General features: G+C 40.8%; 1 protein-coding gene across 11 annotated transcripts in view; it reads left to right on the forward strand.

Moving 5' to 3' along the window:
- The first annotated feature begins 487 nt into the window (after nt 1–487).
- SCUBE1 (signal peptide, CUB domain and EGF like domain containing 1) overlaps nt 488–23,451 on the forward strand; it is a 213,891-nt gene continuing 190,927 nt past the window's right edge. For 4 of the 11 annotated variants that reach the window (XM_035540958.2, XM_035540957.2, XM_035540964.2 and 1 more), the window contains exons 1-2: nt 496–688; nt 2,878–3,000. In XM_035540958.2, coding sequence (XP_035396851.1) covers nt 601–688; nt 2,878–3,000 — 211 coding nt within the window. In that variant the 5' untranslated portion in view covers nt 496–600. Of the gene's footprint in view, nt 689–2,877; nt 3,001–23,451 lie in introns of all 11 variants that reach the window. The other 7 variants (XM_035540960.1, XM_035540959.1, XM_035540963.2 and 4 more) reach the window with 3 other exon arrangements.

Consider the following 23,451-nt stretch of genomic DNA (forward strand, 5'->3'; position numbering starts at 1 on the left):
TGGGACACTTGGCGGTGCTGCACAACACTTGCAATAGCACATGCCTGCATTGGACAGGAGTTGCCGAGAAGCGGCACGTCAGGCTGTGGCGGGGTTCACGTGCTAGCCGGGTGACAAGTGGACGTCGCAGCCGGGTGGCAGGGAGATAGAAATTAAAGCAGAGGCGCCAAAGCAGCAAAACCGTTCGCTGGTGGAAGGGACAAAAGCCTGAAATGGGCAGGGGCGCAAAGCCCTAGCGGGGGCTGCGTGCCAGCTGCTGGAAATGCTGGGGCTGGAAGGCTGCGGCGTCGCGCCTTGCCCCTCTCGGATGGGAAATTTTTGGGGTGGAAGGACCGAGCCGGGGCGAGGGGCGAAGCCGCCCCTGGTAGCTCCGTCAGTGACCCCGGGCGAGCGGGGACAGGGCCGAGGGGAAGCCGGGGGGGAGCAGAGCAGGGGGCGGAGGGGCCGGGGAGGGGGCAGGCTGAGGGGCCGGCCCCGTCCCGCCCCCGGAGCGGCGGCGAATCGGCGGGGCGCTGCCAGGGCGTCAGCGCCGGCGGCCGGCCCCGAGCGCGTCCCGCACGGCGCAGGCAGGCACCGGGGGTCGGAGCTCGCAGCGGTAGCATGGGCGCTGCCGGCTTTCCGTGGCGCTGCTGTTTGCTTCTCGCCCTCGCCTGGGCCGGCAGGTTGACGGGAGGCAGCGGGGGTGCAGGTAAGAGGAGGGGGTCCTGGTACCGGGGGGGCTGTGCCCACCCGACGTCCCCGACTGAAGGCGTCGGGGAGGTGGCTGCTCGCTGTTGGAGGCGCCGGGGTTGCCGCAGGTTGCGGTGGGGAGGTGTTTTATCGCGTCTGGCACTGCCAGAGCCCAGGGACTCACGGGGGAGAGGCTAGGGAGAAAAAGTTCCCTAAGTGCCTGCGAGATAAATCTGTGCTGAGCCCCGGAGACTCCGCAGGCTGCTCTATCGTCTCAGGTTTTCCCTGTTTGCGTATTAACCTGGTGTTTCTTAACAACCGCGCTCGGATCTGTCTAATAGTAGTAATGATATTAAGCTTTTGCTCAGATGTTTTAAAAAAAAATCTGCCTAGGAATGTTGTAAGCCAGGAGTAATTTCTTAAAGATGTGTACGTAGTCTCTAAAGTTGTGCTAGGAGAAATCCTTCAAGGTAAAGCAGAGGGTAAGGGGTATAAGAAATTCTCTTTTGCCCAGACTTTAAATGCTGACTTTAAATGCAACAGACTGACTTTAAATGCAACGAAATGAACGGAGTGAGTGTAGAAGTTCTTCAAGTTCCCGAAATGCAACGTGAGATGTGGAGCAGAGCAGGGGCTCATATTTGGTTTTGCTCTTTCATTTGACTCATTGGCATTCACGCCTGACTCTCAGGCATCCTCTGGTTGCTGTGAAATGTCCCCCATGGCTCAATGCAGTTCGGATTTTTGATGGCATTATAAAGAGTCCAGCTGTCACTTCTGCTGATCTTGATGGGAGATGGGTGCCGGTTTAATGAGTCAAAAGTATGAACCAAAGCGTTTGGAGGCAAAAGAGAAAAAATTTCTTTTCTTTTTGTACTTGACTGGATCTGTGTCTCATCTGGGCAACACCCTCGGACCCCCAAAGCGAATTCACGTAAATCATAGCTAGGTCTGAACCGGCTGAGCGGTTCAAAGAAACGAACGGGCAAGAAAGAAGGGAACAGAGTGCAGCAGCCCGGCGATTCTCGAGGAAACACAACGCTCTGCGTTTAGGAGGAGAAAATTGTTCTCCTTTTTTTTTTTTTTAAAAAAAAAAAAAAAAAAGGCAAGTCCAGGCAGTTCTCTTGCGAGGAGCCCTGCGGTGTGCCACTGTGCGCCTCTGGGCGCAATGCTGTGCTGCATGCGCTCCCCCATCGCCCCCTTCTCTGCCGGGGACCTCGGAGGATCCGTGTTTCAGCGCTGGGAATGCCTGAGCAAGCACTTCGGAACCGATTAACGTTGGAATTTGAAGCTGACAATAAACCCGCTTTCACTTTGGTGCGCCTAGTCCGAGCCTTTTTTTTTTTTCCTCCCCTCTCCCTCCTTCTATGTTCACTTCATTAACATTCCCACGACTACCAAATCTCGACTTGCTCTCATCCTCTTCCCTCCCCCCAGCCTCTTTAAGGCCGGGGGAGAAAACGAATACCCGTCACTGAAATGTTTGTAAAGGCTTTCCTCCCCTGAAAGCAAGGACAGCGGGCAGGGCCCCCCCTTTCAGAGCCCGGCTCCCCCGGGAGGCATCCCCGGGCAGTGGCGAGGGGGCTCCGGGCCCCTTTCCCCCGGGTTAGGGGTGGTCGGGGAGATGGGGGGGGCGGGAATGTTAACGCAGGTTGCTTTTCTCTGCTCAAACTTACCGAGCCTCACACGGTTTCCCATCTATTTACGTTTTGCCTCTTAATAAAAAGGATTCGTGTGGTTTTGCTCTTCAAATAGTTCATTTCCCGCATTCCCCTGCCAGCATAGTCTATTTAAACTAGGGCATCTCTTTCTAAATTGAGGTCTCTTTGCTAGAACATGCAAATGGGATTTTCTTCTCCTCTTTTGGGTCGTTTAAATACTCGCTTGTTTTATCTAACCGAGATGTGCATCTCCACCACCAGACCTATACAACAGCCACTAATTTCTAGTAAGTTTAATGATCGTTTAAAGCAGAAACGTGGGACAGAGCCCCTCTAGGTTCGTGGACGGCAAAAGGCAGTGCTTAGACTTAGTGAGAATAACTCATCGGCTTGTTTATCATTTAGCCTTAGGTGTTCTCACTTCCAGGATGACACTTGGACGGCAAGCAAGCAAAGAGCTTCTGCAGGGAGGGTGTCCATGGAGGTTTTCTGTGTCTCAGGTCTCCTGTCTTATCTGTCTTCCCTGGGGTTTATCCTGTGATTCCAGATGTTGACGAGTGCGCAGAAGCTACAGATGACTGTCACATCGATGCGATATGCCAAAACACACCAAAATCCTACAGATGCATCTGCAAGCCAGGCTATAAAGGCGAAGGGAAACAATGTGAAGGTAAGGACCGCTCGGCTTCTCCCCTTTTCCTCCCCTCCTACTACTTATTTGTTTGCTCTTTGAAAGCTTTTGTAAATAGCTGAATTCCTGAAACGATTAATGCAGATTTACAGCTGCTTAACCTCAAATCTCGGTGTTTATTGGCAAGCATCCCCCTGCTGCTTTCGCTAATTGTCCGCCGTCACAAGCATCGCGTCCTCCAGCCCGCTTTAAGGAGGGGAGAAAAAAAAAAAAAAAAAGGCGGGGTGCGATTTTTTCCCCACCGAGTCGGCTCCGGAGTACCCCGGGCAGCGGCCGGGGAAGTCCGTGGAGCCACCGAGCGGGTTTGGGGCCGGGGGGACCCGTGGGGAGCAGCCGCCCCCCGGCTGTCCCGGTCTTGCCCATGGCGGTGGTGCCGCGGGTTCAGCCGCTGGTTGTCCCCGGGGCCCTCGGAGGCACGGGTAGGGTTGTGTGGCCACCCAGAGATTTGCCATCGCCCCTCGCTCCCCTCACCCGGGGGGAGCCCGGTGCCCTCTTGTGCTTCTTTTGCACAACTTAACCGGGTGCCAGAGCGTGCCTGGCGTTGGCACTACACGTGTGTCACGCTCGTGTATTTTTGAGTCTGTGTAATGCTTACTGTTTTAGAAAGGACTGTTTCATGATACTTAAACTTTGAAAAGTTGTTTTGCTTCTGTGTGTCTCTAAATCATCCATTTTACTGAGGGGAAAAAAAGCTATCCCTTTTTATAGGGCATTGTGTACAATCGTATTTCAGATTTTGTGAACTCATTTATTGAACCTCAGCAAAGAGATTATTCTCTGGTGAAAGGAAGGAATATTGTAACCACAGCAGAATGCCTTACAAATAAAAGAGGCAACGTTATTTTTTTCACTTTTAGATACTTAGCAGCTATATAAATTCTTCCAAGTCTCTCTACTGCAGACTAAATCTTTTTTCAAAATGTATATGGCCAGTACATTAAAAAGATTAAAGACCTAGAAATGACTTTGCTGAAGTCTACAAAAATTTGAAACCACATATTATTCTCCATGGACTTCCAAAGTGTTTGTTCAAGTGCCCTCATAAAGCATTTTTGTGGTTGTCATATTTTTTCTGTCTTGGGTTTAAATTGACAAATTCCTACTGTCCATCTCTTGGTGCTCTAATGTATCTGAGCTGCTGTTCATTTCAAAGCCAGAATTTCCTTCTTGCAAACAGACAGAATAATCGTTCAGCACCATATTTTCCTCCCCTATTCGTCCCTTTCAGGGAAAGAGCTCTGTGCAGTGAAAATGCACTCAAGGCCACAGCTGTAGAGGTTGCAGTGTTCTCAGAATTGGTACTTCTTGTATTGGTTTTCCACATCAGAAGTTTCCTTAAGCTTTAGCTACTTGTATTTCAGCTGTTGAGCTCTGTTTAACAGTAGACCTGGCTGGTATTCATGCTTATTTAATAAATGAATTTCTCTTTGCCTGGCTTACCTTGGCTCATTTTAAAAATAGAGAGAGTTGTGTAAGTAGTAAAATTCAGATTTCCCTGCAGAATGATGTACAGAGGCATGGAATTTCCGTGGCTGATGTCAAACTCTTGTATCTGATGGTGTTTAGTGTCTGACAAGCTTGATGAGTAAAGTAAGCTGGGACAGTCTACAACATGTTCTGTGTGTATCTTAAATTGTTCAGTGTTTAGGTAAATAAATATAAGGTGTCTAAACCAGGTATTACTGTGTGTTGTATATGACTTTTTTGTAATATAGTAATAGTTCTAAAGATTTTTCATCAACTTTAAATCTGAAGTTTCTGATTAATATCAGACATTGGGATAAACGGAAAGCATGAAATAAGCTTATTTTAGATTACTTAATATAGTCTCTTTTAATTTGATCCTGGAGTACTTTGAAAATTTGCTACTGAAGTAATATCCCTTCAGTGGCAGACAAATATCATTAATGTCCTTCTTAAAACCATAGAGGTGAAGGAAGGATCACACAAGTCAGTGGCAGACCTAAGATCTGCCTTAGGCCTGCTGTTCACATAGCATGGGTTTATTTTGCATCTTAAGGTCAAGTACTCCAGACCTACAGAAATAAACAGACTGGCAGTATGGATTGGTATTCAATATTCCATCACAAGACAACACCAATAATCAGCCTTAAAAAATTCACTTTTAAGATAAAAGTGACTGTGCTTGTAATAACATAGATGAAATATGTCAAACGGTTTTCATTGTACAAATACCAAAGCTGGGTTGTTAAATTATTCAGGGACTTCATAACAGATCTTTTCTAAACAAGCTTTTTAATTAGTTATCTATGAGAAAAAAATGTCTTTTGTAAAGATAATGTGCGTCTTTAATCAAGTTCTTGCTGACATTTGTAGCAAACTACCTGTATTGCTTCATGTCTAAAGAACATTCATTATGGCAAAACTAACTCCCTTATAGTGCCGGCTGTCCTATACAGCCAGCCTTTACTAGACAAGCAGAATAGCAGTTTAAATGCTGCAGTGACCTCGAAGAAATGACACTGTTATCACATTTAATCTAAACTGGGGGCTTACCAAAATTTATTGGAATATACTGAGATACTACAATTAATTTAGAAAGGTGCGCATGTTAGTTTACTTTAAAGATCAGTCTTAAATATTGCTTTCACTCACTCCAAATCCATTTTTGGAGAACAAGATGGAGTATGGGAACTAATATGATTTGGATGATTCTTAAGTTTTATAAAAACAATGTAGCATGTTTGAACAAATATGTTGAGAATGGGAATATGTATTTTGTGTACTCTTGTGTATTTATATTTTTTCTTCAAATAAGAGGAATAATTTAAAAAGTGGGACTGTTGGGCTAATGCATGCCTTTCTTGTGACTGGAAATGTAGGGTCTAGCCACTTGTGCAAGGTTTTGTGCATATTTTGCTGCTCTGACCTAAAGGGTAGGAAGAACTGCACAAGACAGAAACATTCCTTTAAGGACTTGCAGAGAGCTTTAGCAGTAATTATACTGAAATGAAACTTTTTCTTGACCATCTGTTAAATTCCTTTAACGGGGAATTTGTTTCAGGACTTTGCTTTTCTCCCAGAATGTCTTTGGACTGGGCTTCTCTAGAGTTTCTTTGGATTAGGGATGACTTCTCAGTTCGCAGGTCTACCTTATCTTTTTTCCTTTTTTTTTCCTTTTACTCTGTAGCCTTCCCTGCCTGAACCATCTGACGAATTTCTTTCCACAGAGCACAGTTGCTTCTCTAGACAGGACAGCTGCTCTTTCCTCATTGTGGTGGTTTTACTCAGGTGGGCAGCTGAGTTCCACCACAACCGTGCTCTCACTCCCCCTCCTCAAAGAGGAATGGGGAGAAAATATGATGAAAAGGGCTCAAGGGTTGTGATAAGGACAGGGAGATCGCGCAGTAATTATTGTGACGGGCAAAACAGACCCAGCATAGGAAGATAGTAAGATTTATTGCTTATTACTAACAAGCTAGAGAAGCGAGAAACGAAGGAAAGAAACTAAAAGCACCTTCCCCCCCATCCACCCTCTTTCACCTCCTTCCCCTGAGCGGCACAGGGGAATGGGGGAACGGGGGTTATGGTTAGTCTATAGCGCTTCTTCGCCGCCGCTCTTTTTCGGTCACTCTTGTCCCCTGTGCTGTGGGGTCCCTCCCACAGGATGCAGTCCTTGATGAACTGATCCAGCGTGGGCTGCCCACAGGCAGCAGCTCTTCAAGAACTGCTCTAGATATGGGTCTGTACCATGGGGTCCATCCCTCAGGACCAAACTGCTCCGACCTGGGTCCTCCACGGGCAGCAGCTCCTGCCAGGTCACCTGCTCCTGCGTGGTCTCTTCTCCACGGGCTCCAGGTCCAGCCTGGAATCTGCTCTGGCGGGGGTCCTCCACAGGCCGCAGCCTCCATTGGTGCAGGTCCACCTGATCCATCATCGTCTCCTCCACGGGCTGCAGCGTGGAACCCTGCTCCACCGTGGTACTCCATGGACTGCAGGGGGACAGCCTGCTTCACCATGGTCCTCACCATATACTGCAGGGGACTTCTGCTCTGGCACCTGGAGCACCTCTCCCCATCCTTTTTCACTGACCTTGGTGCCTGCAAGGCTGTTCCTCACTCCTCTCACTCTCCCAGCTGCTGTGTGACGCAGCGTTTTTTTTTCCCTGTCTTAAATATGCTCTCACAGAGGCGCAAACAACATCACTTATTGGCTCAGCTCTGGTCAGCAGCAGGGCCCTTACCTAACATGGGGCAGCTTCTAGATTCTTCTCACAGAAGCCACCCCTATGGCCCCCTGCTACCAAAACCTTGCCATGTAAACTTGTGTGTCCTGTTTCTTGCTTCCCTCCATAGATTTCAGTTTACTTTTTTTGCGAAACGCTATCTGCTATGCTTTTGTCAAGCCATGTGGTTACTATTGCCATGATAATACTTCCCTGTGTCATATATAACATATCAATATCCATTGACCACAAATTCTCTTGCTGGGGTTTCCATGGGACAGAATAGTGTGTCCAGTCCAGGCAATCTTGGAAAAAACATATTAGCTTTCAATTGCCCATTTCTATTCAACATATAAAGTCTATTCACTGAAATTGATTTTGTTTCCATGACGGTGGTATATGTGCTATTACCTTGGACATTTTCTGTGTCATGACTTTAGTCAATATCTCAAATGCAGTGACCTTATCTTCTCTACTTTAACTTTTGGTCTCCACTCAGGTTGGTATCTCAACTTTTTCCAGTTGTTACTGGAAAATTACAACAAAACAGAAAAATCCAGAGAGTTCAAACGGATTCCAAGTCTGGGAGTTCCTTAGGGCTTAAGAGGGTCTCCCATGTCCCTAATGCCAGTGTTACATGTTTGCTGTCATAGTGAGCTCTATTGTTGATCAGTTTATGAAGGGATTTAGCTCTGAAAACTGGTTGTTTGCCCCTGCTACTCAGACAAGGCTATACCAAACCCTCATACCATTAGTGGTTAAAAAACTCTGTATGATTTGTGGTTGATGATTATCTGTGCCCCTTTTATATCCAGTTAGTGTCTCATGTTTATTCTCGATTTAAAACTTTTTTCCTCTCAGCATACTGTTTGTCAGTGTGATTGCAATGTCAATGGGTTGCTCTAGCTGTAGTTTCTTTTTCTTTTAGACGGTACCTTATACGTTGGACCCTCTTTCTATATAGAGGACATGACTGGGGGGATGTGATTCTATTTATTTATTTTTTCCTGAAGATACGTTTACTGGGATCTGTTGCTTCTGGGTTGCAAAACTCTGCTCTGACCTTTACCTTTCTGAGTAAGATTTCCCTCTTGTTACGTTCTTTCTACTGTCTTTTGTAGCATTTGTGTAAGTACTCTCCAGTTCTTATACTTGGTCTCACACAGTTGCCATGCTTCTTGAACTCTGCACAGAAGAGAAATGCTCACTCACTGTATGGAATCTTTTAGCTGTAGCCTTTTTCCTTTGTGAAGTTTATTACATTATGAATGCATGAATTATGAAGTTTATTACATTATGAATGTAACAACATCAGCAACATTATTTATGTTGCCCTCTCGCTGAGGTCGACGTACATGTACCATGACAAGCATCTTGGCAGAGTCTGCCTTTACAGGCTGATTTTCAGCTTTTTGCTTGTGTTGGAAATTAGCGCTATCAGCAGCATACGGCATAGTTGCTAGTTGGGTAGGCCTGTGCAGTTTTACGTAAGTTTGCTGTGTGCTGACATACTTGTAGTTCCTTTCCTAATGTAACTAATCATTCCAGGTAAACAGGCAGATGGTCATGGTAATCTGCAAAGGGGGCTGTTACTTTTGATTATCCCAATGATAGGACCTTGCTGGATTTAAGCATGATACAGTCTCAAAATAAAAGAAACTATTCCTGCATCATTCACAGATGTATGCCCCACAGCGCAATATATTCTGCATGCATCCGTTTGGTAATTAATTGTCCCTTCTGAATTCCTGGGTCCATCTAAGGGCTGCTTTGCTGAAGGAGTCTTCTGGAAAATGTGGAGCTGAGCGATCTAGCAAGGCTCCTCCTCATGCAGGGCTGATACACTGCTCACTGCAATTACTTCCATAGCTCCTAACATTTGTCTGTGTACAATGAACGGAAATACTCAGTGCAGTGTCTGGAAAAATACTTGTATTTATATACCTAGGTTTTGTGTTATTTCCATTGATGTTCTGTGGTGTCTGGCTTTGTCTTTGACACAGTCTGTTGTTGCAGACAGAAGAGCAGGGAGTACTGTAAAGATCGTCTCTAAACTGTTAACTAAAGGCCCTTTTTGGAACTAGGAATCCTAATAAAGTAGAAACCACAGGGCAGTGATTTTCTTAATTCAGCGAATGTTTGAGATTCTTGGGAATGTCACACACAATTCTATCTTCATGCTGCAGGTGCAGTAATGTTCCTAACCCAAAATTTAAACTACTCGTGGTGTTTACAGCAATACAGTAAAGTTTAAAATGAACAACTCATTGCATGTACAATGAATCAGAAATTGTATATATAAACCACTCTTTACCATCTTCAGTAATTTTGTGGGTCTAAGGCCAACTTTCTTCTTATACCTGTATGTTAGATCTGTTTTTTAAAAATTGTAAACAAATCTTAGCAATTGGAAATACGTACATAAAATTTATCTCCTCATTGCTCTTATTTGAACAATAATGACTGTTTCTCCAAGGTTGACTTAGTGTTATTCTTACTATTTTAATCTTGTTCATCAATTTCATCTTTCTTAAGAAGCTGGTCTCACTCATTGGATTGTAATGTTACTTTAGTCTTTCAAATATCTGTCATATTTTTCTCATGCTCATCAAAGACGATTCCAAATATTGCCACAGAGCCCCTCTGAGCCTGGAAGTAGCACAAGACAATTCAGGGTTCTCATTTCCCAGCTCTTGGTCAAGTAATTTGGACTGAAGTTTCCTCCTATCTGCAGAGATAAGCATGTGCAGGGATTCCGGATGTTCTGTGAATGGAACGGTCATACCCATTTCTTTTAAGTGACCAATGTTGTCCTATCAGTCCACTCTCAGCAAGTCTTTTTTTAAGTGGATTTTCCTTATCAGTGAAGTCATGTGAGAGTAAATAACCACTGTTTCTCGTCCTTGGGTTTTTGAAACATAAGCATCTCAATGATCACACTACTCTAGTGGGCTCAAGCTTGAGCTGTCTGTATCACTCTGCTGAATAACAGTGTTGCCACTGAACAGGGCAGCTTAAGTGACTTCTTCCTGACTGATAATACTTCTAAATGCAGTGAAAGGTGAATTTATTTCCTCAGGGAAAGGTCATCTTCTAGGATCTTGGATATATTGATGCATTTCAGGTTGAATATTATTACTGCATCCATAGTCTTACTGTTCTTGCCTATAAGAAGGTGCTTTGTGAAGTTGGTTTGGTCAAATCCACCAATAATATCCATCAATAATATCCTGCTATGTACCTGTCAGAGGAACAAACAATTTTCTGAGGACATATATCTACACCCTTTACCTATTCTGAAAAGCTGCAGGAAGATGAAATGTGCAGGTTATTCCTAAATATTGTTTCATCATTGGTTCATATCCTTATTCTAATTTGTTGTTTTCTCTATAACCATTTCATGACCTGATCTGTTTAGTGATTGAGACTTTGACACAGATTTAATTACTTTTGAACTGGTAGTACAGTATTCTTGAGGTCGATAGTGAACATTAGGTACTGAATCTGCATTGCTTTCTAGTTTTCCAGCTACAAAACATTAACAATAACATTAATATCATTTGTGGAACTTCACATCGCCCTCCCATAATGGCTGTGTTGCCTGGATGAGATCTCTTGCTACCAGCCTGCAATGCCTGTTTTGTTGCCTGTTGGCTTGCTGCAGCCTATCCAAGCCCGGAGGAAAAGATCCGCCATCTCCCAGTTTTGTGGTGATCTTTATTTCAGCATCAGATCTTCCCAGTTCTAATCACACAGATAATAAGTTTACTCTGGGTGAGCCATTGTGCTGACTTCATCAAAAGCAGCTTCTAGATTGAAGCACTACATGTTGTCAAAAAGTGGGGGAGGAAAAATATAAACCAGCTTCTTTGATTCGAGCTAGTAACTCATTTTTTTCTTCTCTGTAAATCATATTCATTTGACTGGCTAACTTGATGCATCAGTTTAGGCTGATAAAGGCATCTCCCACAACTCAGTTCTGAGGACTTCTCTATCTGTGCTTCCCCCCCTCCCCCCCCATCTTGTACTATTTAATGCTTAATTCGCAGCTTGCCAGTTTTCTGAACTACTCCAGGGAGTGGAGTTGCTTAGGGGATGGAGAAGGAGTAGCAAACAAGAAAATACTCTTGAGAACATTCTGTAATAAAACAGAATTTTATTACAGCCTAAGTGAATTAACAGCTTATGGTAACTTTTCCTTTCTCTTTCACCCTTTTCCTTTAATTAGGGGTCTTGTTTTGGCCAGGGTTGAGCCTTAGATTTTTTTTTTCTTTCAGATTGATTTGGTTTTCTGATTTAGTTCAGCAGTTTATCCAACAAAACCCTTAGTTGTGAAGGCCCGACCTGTTTAACTGCTCATTTTGCCATCAGTCCCCATGAGTCGCATGCTCTTATTTTCTCCTCTCACCTTTACGCCCTACCCTGTCCTACCTTTCAGAGCTACTTTCTGGGAGCCCATAATGCTACTTCAGTGAACAGCTCCCCTGGTGGTCCAGTTTGGAAATCTTCCATTTTTACTTTGGAAAAGAACGTTTACTTTTTTCTTTTTTTTTTCTTTCTCTCTCTCTTTTTTTTTTTTTTTTTTTTTAGAAATACTTCTTGGATACAAATTTCACTGCATTTTGCATAAACAAATACCATGCAGATAGAAATATGGTCTCATTCTTCAGAAGCATTACATGTAATTCTTGATTTGGAAAAAATGTTTTTTTCCAAGGACACTTCTCTAAATAGTTGATAAGCTCCCTGTCTGCTGGATGGTCTATGGGTACTCTGGGAACTTATAAATATATATAAAATTTCATCAGTCTCAGCAGTTGCTGAGCTGCAGAACCCAGGGTGGCCTCCGATGGTGATGTAAACTTGGTATTTAACAGGAACTTCTCCTTTCCCCAAATATACAGTATAAGTTATCTGCCAGAAAAATTATAATAAAATGAAGGAGCATAAATAGATTGTACTAAGCTCAATATGTAAGAGTCTGTGAGTCCTTCTTTTGTCTTCATTCTTTAAATGTCTGCCACACACTGCCCAGTTTTCCTCAATTTCTGTATTTCTCTTTACTTTGACTTGTTCTCCTACCTGCACCTTTGTGATGTCTCTTCCCTTGCAGCCTTTGTCTCTGTTGTCCTGTGTATTCTGTTATTTAGCTGTCCCTTAACCTTGTCACTTCCCTGCAAATCTCATTTCTCTATCTTTTGTCCATTCCTAGTGCATTTTTGCCTTTTAAAAAACTATTGTTCTGTTTTCCCTGCCTCGTCCTTTATCTCAGTTGCTTATTCCAATTAGAGCAGTATTATTCTGAGAGCCAATGTCCTATTGCAAGACTCCTGGGAATGGAGAACTGGTAGCTGCTGGCTGTGGACCCCTTATGAGTCCTCTCTCTTGAGTTCTATCTTCAGATCAAAATAGTTCCCATCAACTTGTAGCTTTTTTTTACCTTTTTCTTCTTTTTTCTCCTTTTCTCTGTTTCTTTTCTGGGCTTCACTGCCATCTCAGAGTTCACCTGTCCCTCAGCCCTTTCCCTGTTGTTCACGCCCGCACAGATTCATGGCTCTTTCCTCAGACGGCTGACTGGAAAGACATCGGTCCAAATGGTTTGCCACCGTTTGTCAGCTTTCATTTGATTGGGGGGGGCTGTAAGCATGTGTATCCAACACAGTATCAAAATGCATGCATACACTGATGCATCAGGTGGTTAGGGAGCCTTTGGTCAAATGACAGAAGAAGAATTGGGAAATGTGACCTTCTGCTTTTTCTCTAATCCTTGCCCAAATAAGCTCTGCTAGTGTGGCTTTTGTCTCCTCTGCATTTGAGCCAGGTAGCATCCTCTCTAATACTATTAGGACAGAGGCAGTAATTGTAATTACGGATGATGGATACAGTTTTTGTACTAGTGGAACTAACCCAACCCTGTTCTAGACCAGGATTAATGGGAGCCATAACAAGAGGGAAAGTCTTGCCTAGCTTAACTAGCCCTGGGATGGAGGAAAATAGAGCAGATAGTTACATGTACAGTTGGTTGGGAAAAGGAATAATACTCTCAATCTTCTCAATGCACTGATTTAGGGAGTTCCTGTTTGCTTGATCATGCTTTTTCACACAGCATCAACTGAGGCAGGGCTATACTGTGAAGAATATCACTGAAATACCACCACCACCACCACCACCACCACCACCCCCCAAAAAAAAAGGAAGAAAAACCAAAGGATTACAGCATGGCCCCGTAAGCAGCTCTACACTGAAAAGGCATTAAACTGTGTTATAGTAACTGAAAGAAATGGCGGAAAAGGTGAGTAGGTTTCCTAATCTGGGTTGGTTCCTGGAGTAATTGTATTCTGAAACTACAGCCTAAGGCTGCAAAAACACTGACAGAGAGAGACATTTTTGAAAGTTTCTACCTAAATTTCAGCAGGTAATTTATCTTGTGAATTTATTTGATCATGATTATTTTTAAATTATTTTTAAATTGTTATTTTTTTGTTTGGTGAGTTTTTAGCTCTGTATCTTTGTCAGCTTTTTCTGTTCCCAGAAACCTAATGAATGCTCCCTGCTTTCTTTCAGGAGGTTGCTCAAAAATATGAGAGCACAAAATTTGTTCAAGTAATTGGGGGAGATTTTTTTAAAATGCACTAAAGCAGTGACTTTTCCATATAATCACTTTTGGGGGGGAGGTGGGGAGCACCTCTGTGGGTTCGGTTTTGTTATTTTGGTATATAAATTTCAGTTGAAAGAAGACCTGGTTTGAAGCAAATAACTTTCATGATAAATTGTAGCCCATATATAAATACTTGGCACATAAGAACTGATTTTGACAGCCTACCTTGAAATTTCAAGGCTTTCGTACACATTTAAGATGCTCAACAGAAGGAATACATCTATGTTATGATTTGAAGAGTTATTTTGTTCACGTGCCTGGATTCATCAGAGTACTTTAATGTGTGCTTTAATCATACTAGATGTTACCCTTTAAACTAATTCCCTTTAAGTGCTTTACTAAATTGAAGATATCACCTTATTTACTTACTGCAGTGCACTTTTTCTGGAGCTGTAGAATATCACAATTTTTTCTTCACTGTTGAAGGAAAAGAAAAAAAAAAGTCTTTGGATCATTTAATGAGCTGATATAAGGCCTTTGTTTAGCAGGTGCTTTAGACCTGAACCAAGTGCTTAAAACGAGCAGTTTGTTTGGTGTTGTCTGCCCCATAGATAACATCAAATTCAAGATCATGATTTCACAGCTATTGATGATGTTTTAGAGTACAACCACTAATGACAGAACCTGATATATTAAATGGATTAAATGACCAGTTCTGATTCCTGTAATATTTTTTTAACAGATTAGCAATTTTAAGTTGAGAGAGCTCAGCTCAGCGTACTGAGGCTCCCATGCTTTAGTCTGCATGAACTACTGTCAGTCCTTATGTTTCATAAGGCATCATGCTCAAAGAACATCAATGTTTTACTTGAAAAAAATATGGATACTGATGATAGTGATTTGGTGTTGTTCTGGAGAGGGGTCTACTGTAGAATGTGCTTTAAAGAACAGAGGATGGGAACCACTGCAGAAGTAAATATTTGTTGGACATATCGTTGGACGTATCATCTCTGAAAGTACTCCATGACGTAACTGCTGTGCATTCAAGTTCTTGCTGTTGTCAGAAGAAAATTACTGGATTGCTTTTGTTCTGCTTTCATTATCTGGAAGCTGAAGCTACATAGAAAGCTTTTAAGCAAATAGTCTTCCTGTTACAGTGATAACATGCTTGAAGTAAGTGCATATCTATTTTGCTGGATGGAGAGTGTGAGTAGTGCATATTTATTTTTTTTTTTAGTCAGCACGTATGCAGGAGTTTGATATCTGACTTTATACTCTAGAGATGTTCTTGTCTTTTACTGAACATAGTTGTGCCTTTATTCTTTTTGCAGTTTTCTTCCATTTGCTAAACTTTCTTGGAAGATGATTACATAAAAAACATGATTTTGAGATGTGCCTCTAGCTATGAAGCACCAAATTCTGAGTTTATTCAGAAACGTATGTTTTTCTGATTCATTCCAACTTGTCTAAAGATAAAAATTATCGGAGTGCTTCTTTCCACGTCCTCCTTCCTCACACCAGTCTCTCTTAAACCATCCCAGTTGTTGCTTGTGCAGTGGTATGCTACACGCGATCCTTAATAATGGCCTCGGTATATTACGCACCAGAAAGGCATGTGCTCTGAACAGCTGACTGCTCCTACTTCTGACTGCTAAAGGATTTCTTCAAGGGTAATTGGGCACACTGGGCAAAGGCAGTCTTGCTTGGCCTGTGTTTCAGACTGATCCGAAGTCATGAAACTGCTTCATTAGGGAGGCTAAATGAGAACTGTTCAGCTACTGGAGGGCAGAGCCTGTTGTGCCATGCTTGGCTTTGTGCAAGTGGAGCCCTGTGGCCTTTGCTTAGCTTGAATTCCTTGCACAGTGAATTTACATCTGTTAAGACTGAAGTGTGTGGACATACTCGGAGTGCAAGCAATGACTGAGGGAGCGAGGGCTGCCAGAATTACTCTGACCTGTAACTGTTTTGACCTGTAAGAGCACGCCAGAGAATAAGGCAGGAATAGACAACCTCAGCCTATTTTCCTGAAATGAAAACCTGAAGACTAAAATGGCTTGTTTTGGTGTAGTCTGTTTCATTAGGTATAGACTGTTTTATTACGTGAAGATGGAAGCAGCTCATTCTGTATACAAACAGTTTAACATCTAAGGAGATTATGGCTTCAGAATGGAAGAACTTCTCAGTTACAGTTCTCTCAGGGGCTTAATAAAAACAACCCCCTCAAATTTTTGTTTATAATGTGATTAGCCATTCCAGTTGATGAGGAAAAACAACTTTTTTTTTTGTGGTATGGATAAAATCCAAAGTGTTGTCACTTAAGTTTTATGTTAATAGTCACTTCTAAACCTTAATAAAAATTGAGTTCTTTTTGCCTCTAGCACTTTACATCCTTTCACTGTTTCTGTTTTGAAATATTTTTATAATTCTTCTTGAATGATATGTGAGAACTGTATAAGGAAAATCAGTTGATTGTATCACATATGGTCTCATGAAGCAAAAGCTTTAGCATTTGTTCTGAATAGGGAGCACACAAAAATCTATTCAGGATAGCATCAGGAATTGCATCCATTTTCTAGAATAACTTATTGACATAATGTACTTTGGAGGGTATGAAACATAAGTCTAAAAGGATTTTAAAAAGGTCAGGAAAAAGCAGTGCTAATAAAAGCAGAAATAACACTTTGTAGTTTTTTGTCTCTTTATGTCACATAATATATTTAAGTATCCTGAGGAACTCCAGCTTGTAAATTTGTGTGTTAGTCTGTATCCAAGTAGAACAGATTTACTGGAAGACATTCCTGTACTGCATAAAAATGTAAAGTTTTTAGTCATTATCATTAATATTGATGTTATGATTAGACAATGGCGGTACGTTTTAGGAGTTTTCAAGGCAAGTGTCTTGTGATCCGTAAGGAAGGTGACAAGCAGTTGCTGTAGCCTGCTCTGCAATGGGAATACTACATCAATCCTTATCCTGTATAGGATTACCTGATAAAATGCCTGAGTTAGGATGAGTCTGAACATAAGGGTTGGAGGGATCCTTTCTGAAAGGACCAGCATGTTTCTCTTAGTCACCATTCATTGCAGAAAATCCTAGTGTTTGTAACTGTGAAGCCACCTAAATGATCCTGTTAATACCTACCATATTCTGTAGGTCTCATGCTTAATGGAAAGGATAGTCTAGTGTCTGGGCCATGCAATTTGACTTTTAAGACAGGGTCCGTGTGCCTGTGGGGAGTCCAGGAGACCCCAGGTAATGTATGAGAGGTTTGCTGTTTGGTCTTGCTGCGTGAGGGGGCTGCCACAGCTGGTTGGGGAAATGTGTGGGTGCCTGCCATGCATTCACAACTACAGGCCTCAAGCTTGCTCAGATGTTTTTGCTTAAACTCAATGGAATAAATTGATCTCAATGATGATTCCAAGCATGAAGAATTTCAGTCTTTGAAGAACTTGTGAAAATGGGAAGTGGGAGGTGGGGAGGGAAAGCGTTAAAAGACACTTATGTAAGTACAAATCTTGGTATTCTTCTTTACCTGACAGAAGTACACACAACATATGTGCTCAAAACCCTTATGCCAGGTATGAAAATAATTATTAAAAGGGGGAGATGTGCTACTGAGAAGCTTAGTACATATTTTTATTACTGAACTATACAAAATTAAGGGAGAAAAGCCATTGTAGGAGTAAACATTATACTATATGTGTCAGGTTGCAGAATTTGTGGTTTATATTTTGTTACATAATATACAAACATAAAAAAATTAAGTTCCACTGAAAATCTAGTTTACTAATGGATTCTTAAGCAAACTTTATGATCAGCAAGGAAATATAAAACCTAATGGAAATACATGTCTTCTGGTCTGAATTAGTCACTGACATGGTCTTTTCTATTGTAGTATTTGATGCTGGGGGGAGTGCTTTAAATGCTTCAACCCATTTAGCCTTAATTGCTCAGTTTTAATAGACATTTGCTAACTAAAGGAACCAAATTATAGCTTGAATTAGACTTTACTAATCTTAATTAAAAGCTCTTTTTATAATTGGAAACAGCCTATGCTTAAAACAGTAAGCCATTCTTAAATGACTTATTTTTAAAAGCTGAGGCCCTTTTGATAATTGTTTAGACTGCGTATGGGTAACCATTATTGTCTTTGTATTGCACTTAATTAAAAAATATATCCTCCATGTGGTTTTGTTCTGTCTGTTGGCTGTAAAATTGTTTGGATGGTGCGTGTGGGGATTACTTTTTCTGTAGTAATTTGAAAACATGTTGCTGCCTCTATTTATTTATTTTTAAAATTTTCTAGGGTCACAAATCACAAAATTAACGTGAATTAATATAAATATCAGCTTCCTGCATTTCCTTATCCTCACTAAATGCTTGTCAGTCACAAATTAGATGGTGTACTAGGAATATAATTGCAGTCTCTAGTAATACATTGCATAATTCACTTTAACATTTAAGTTTTGTTCAGACTGTTGATTATGGGCTTTACATTGCACTCCTTCATGGGGCCTAAATTGCAGTAAAAAAAATCTGTTATATTTTAAAAATTATTGAAAAGTATTCTGTACTTAATTGTACTTTAAATTTAACTGTGACAGGTGATTTTTAAGCTGCAGTATTCTCATTCAATCATTATGAAATTCAGTCTCCCATTTACTTTATTTATTTTCTAATTTAAAATGCAATCCAACCTGTCCAGTACAGGTATAACCAACCCCTCCCCCACTCTCTCCCACCAAAAAAAAAAACAAACAAACCAGAAAACAAAGGCAAACAAAAAGCCACCACACTTCATTTTAGCAAAAAGCTGTTTTTTTTTGTTTTTAAATTGTGTTTTCTTAGAACTCATTTTTTTTCTTGCTGCATCCTGCTCAGGAAGCGCTGCTAGACCATGTGATGATACCTTTTTAAAAAGTTTCATTGCTTTTAATTCCAGTAACTGTGAGTTGTCTGCTTGCATTAAACTAAATGCAAATTCAGCTGTTTACACTAAGCCTGCTAGACATTTATGTGCATTTAAGTATCTTCAAACAAAAGTCACTTTTGCCAGCTATGGAAATGGACAGACCTTCCTGAACATCAGTTTCCTTTGCTTAGTTGTCAGATCTTCAGAATATCTTTTAAGCTTTCATCATAATTTTTCCTTACTGTGTAGTTGTGTGTTCTGTGCTGACAGAGTATACAAAGATTGTTAATTTATATCCATTAGAAGAAAAAGTAAAATCAGGACTCTTTACAGTGGGTTCAAATAACTCCAGTTATTTACCCATGCTACATACCTACATGTATTTATGTTTCAATATCTTGAGTGTGTAAGATGGCCAAGCAGAGTTAGACTAAGGATCTGTCTGGGTTGATGTGAAGTCTCTGACAACGGTCAACAGTGGACACTTAGGGTAGACTATAAAAAATTGAACATGGAAGAATGATGTAACCATTATCTGCACTATGTGATTTGGAGACTTCTAGAGCCAGAAATTTCATCCAAATCATTGTGTTTAATTTCATTTTCAGAATAGAAATGGAAAATGAGTATGTTTCCTTCAACAAGTGTTCTTCAAAACACAGTTAGTAGATAGGTGTTTAGCCATGCTCTGTGTGCTGGAAAAGAATTGCATACGAACAGGTAGTCATATACACCTGCCTCTTGTGAGCCTCCTGCCTACAGTTATTTACTATAAGTGTCACACCACCTGTCTCTACATGATGATGGCCAAACCCTACAAAACAAGTTATTAATTTTTCAGCCTGGCAAATAATATCTTCGGAATGACTGGCCTTCCTGCTTTTCTGAAAATGAGACTTCATTAAGAAGAGTCTTAAGTCAGTTGTGGAAAACAAATAGGTCCTTTAAAAAGTTTGATTTGGATGTTTAATCTAACTTTAAATGGTTACATTGTTAAACCAGGAGCCACTGATAAACACCTAAAACCCCTTTAATTTTGAGCCTTTTACTGGGAGTAAAGTCCTCTATTAATCATGGGTGAGTTAACTATTTAGGCCTGGTGTCCTGTTTTCAATGAATAACTAAGAATGTTATAATGTGGACTCCTGGACTTTTGTTTATATGTCTTAGAAATGCTATGAAAATACACCAGATATAGCTTTTAAAAAGGATTATCTAGAAAGATGGGAAGGAGAAAAGAGGAGCATGGAGAACTCATCAAGAACATTTCAAAAAGTGACTTATCTAATCTCTAGTTTTATATAGGATGTACTGTCCAATTTAAAAAAGAAAAGCAAACAAAACAAAAAAACATAGCTGTTTACTGGGTTGTTAATCAAGTGTTTAGTCAAGAGATTGCTACATTTTGCTTATCTGTGCATAATAAAAGAGCATTGCTGTAAAAGGCCTTCCATGATAAATAATCTAAATGAGAGTATTTGGGATAAGTTTACAGGACACAACCAATATTTGTATAAACTTACCCACTTTTATACCTCTGCTGCTGGGGAAGAAGGCAGTACAATTAGTTTGCTGTGACGTAGTCAGTCAAATGCATGGTACTGTTTGAATACTGTATAGAAGTTGTAGTCATTCTTTGGTTCTTTTACCTAACAACCTCCCAAAAGTAACAAACAAATATAATTATATAAAATTACAAAAGGAAAATTTACAGGCTACAAATACAAACTGACTTCAATTTTCAGTAAATGTCCGTGCTACTATTTCCATATCTGTAGTTTCATTCTTTTTTACACTGAATAGCCTTAACAACACTGGAAGCCCTGGGTACTTTCTAGTATGGATATTTGAACAGTGGAGCAAAAATATTTAATTTCTTGGCAGAGCTAGTTATTGCATCTGTTTGCTCTATCTTTCTTTCTTGTCCAAACATCAGATGCAAGCACAGTTTATAACTGAAAATATTTGATGATTCACAGGTCAACAATGGTGTTTTTCACAGTTGAACTTTAAATTTCGTCCTTACCACTTTTCCTGGATTTTCCTCACTGTGAAATATGTGTTTGTACAGCCTGCCCTGGCCTTGCCTAACCGTCACCCCTGCGTCCCAGGTAAAGTGGAGTGTGTAGGTAGCTTCATCAGTTCCTTTTCAGAGAGCCCCTGCTCTCGCTTATTTCTCTACTGGCCAGTGAGTCTAGGGAATGTTTTGATGAGCCTGTAAAAGGTAATGATGGAAAGAGCTGATGGGTTCCGTGCCGGTGGTCACTGTCTGCATATCTGTGTCTCTGCTGAACGATTGTTACACATCCACAGATTAAAAAAATAAAGGTTGTTTACTGTAGGTTTTCAAATTTTCTTTATTATTATTTGCCTCTGGTTATAAATAGAGCTCTGGCTCACAAGATCTACTTCTGGCTTTTTAGACATAAAGGACAGCCTACATAAGTGATGAACTCCCTTTGTTAATAACATTTTAGAACTGTCAGAAATTACGTTAATGTAATATTCTAATATTCTTTTGAAAATAAAACCCTTTTGGATTGACCATCATCATCATCCAGGGTTTCCTGTTGTTACTGGCCAGGGCCATGCTTCCCAAATAAAGAAAAAAAAAAAAAAAAAGGGAAAGTGGTTGGTCTGTGCCCAAGCAATGCTACATGGCAGGCACTTTGCATATTGTGACTATAGAATTGTTAGTATGAAGCTCAGGGGGTGCGCTAGTATTCTGAGCTGTGCAGCAAAATTTCCAAATGGTCTGGCATCCTGGAATTAATTCTTGATTGTACAGTCTCAAATCCACTGACTTCTGATTCCAGTAGCTCCTACAGCTGTTTCAGACAGTGCTGTGTGCTCATATTTAGGGTATTATTTATATTATCATAAATTTAATAAGATTTAACTTGATGAAAGTTGAGATTCTGAGGCGCAGTTCTGTGACAACTTGAACTGGTCATCACAGAAAGAAAAAGTGACTTGATTGTATTCAACTCTTGGATAATAACAAAATCTGTGGCCTAGTAACATTATTACCTTCTATAAGTGCATAAAGTTGAAGGGTGCTAGACAAAAATGAGTTTGAGCGTTGTGTATCACAGATTTTTCAAAAAAATCTGTGATAAATCTTTTATTTAATTTCTGTTCAGTTTAGTCCTCTAGGATCCTCTTGAAGCAAATACATAACCTCATAGAGAAGACAATTCTTATGGTTGTAGTGGCATCTCAGAAAATTTTACTGAATTTGTTTCCTTGCAGGACTCAGCATCTTTAAGGACTTGCCAAAAAAAAAAAAAAAAAAAAACACTCTTCTGAAAGCATAAATTATATACAGATTTTGCATCTGTATCTAGGCTAGAGCATTGAAATAGTTTTTAAACAGGCTTACACTCTGTGTGTACCATAGAAAATAGAAGGAAAATAGGAAATCCCCAGTACTATCTCCTTGTAAGAACAGTGGAATATAAAATGATTTGATTTGGAAGTTAGTCAACATGCAGGTATTAATATACTACTCTTGCTAAATTACTCTAGGGTCTTAAATTACCACTAGGTATGTGGGACTTCTGTTTCATTTAGTTTAATGAATGAGCCATGCTCTTGTTTTCAGTATGACAGCTATTTTACTATCGTGTGGACCTTCCTAGTCCAGATAAACAGTTCTGCGTTAGAAAAACTATTTGTGGCAAAAATGATGACTGACACAAAGAAGGATCTATGCTTTGATCGTCTAAATTGTCCTCCAGTCAGCTACTTTTTAATAGGGAAAGAGTTACTGTCTTCACACTTGTGAAGGCCTTAGAGTAGCAGCCTGTACAGAGTGCTCTTTGCAAACTAAAATGCTGGGAGGCCTTCTATCCATAAAGGATGCTGTTGAGGAAATGTTTGGATTTGTCTGCATTTGGGACAGGTGAGAAAATAATATGCAGAGTTAATCTGTTGGGCTTCATAACTATTAGGTCCAGCATTATAAGAGGACACGAATGGGACCCCTGTGTATCACATTAGAAGTAGCCATCAGCCTTCTACTAATGTTGAAATGAAGGGCAGCCCTGAACAGGTCATTTGAGTGTGTGCAGTGACTCTCTCACAGCAGCTTCATGGTGCGTGCAATAAGAGTTGCTCTGCTTATAGATAGATTAGTGGTATGGTATATATACATGGAAGTTCTCTTGTAAGCCTGGTAAATTTCATGTCTGATACACATCCCATATGAAATAGGGAGTTTGATCAAATAATACAGGATGACAGGAAGCTCTACACTCTAAAAATTCTACATGATGTAAAGTACATTGTATTTCTTGAGTGGTTAACCAGTGCGACAGAACAGATCTCAGCTAGGAGTCTGCACTAGCCCAAGGGCTACTGCTAAAGCATCTACGGAAAAAATCATTTGAAAAGGAAACCCTGCTGTCAGAAGACTTGATTTTGCTATACAGTGATTGGTATCTCTGCTGGAACATATAAAAAAACTCCTCAAGACTGTTGAAAACCGCTACAGTATAGCTCCTCAAACCTCTTTTGGCCTTAGCTGTCTCAATATGAAGCTGAAGTAGTGTTAATCTGCCAGGGAAGCATGAAGCATGAGCTGCATGGTATTGAGAAGTCTTCATTTTACACTATAATGTGATCTGCTGCATACTCTGAAATAAGCAAGGAGGAATAGCTACCTTCTGTTCTCCGATACGAAGGTTCTTGGGCAATAAGTTAATGTTCATTCACTGACTGGTAATAAGAGA

This window comes from Cygnus atratus, chromosome 1, assembly GCF_013377495.2.
Source record: "Cygnus atratus isolate AKBS03 ecotype Queensland, Australia chromosome 1, CAtr_DNAZoo_HiC_assembly, whole genome shotgun sequence".
In the NCBI taxonomy this organism is placed as follows: Eukaryota; Metazoa; Chordata; class Aves; order Anseriformes; family Anatidae; genus Cygnus; species Cygnus atratus.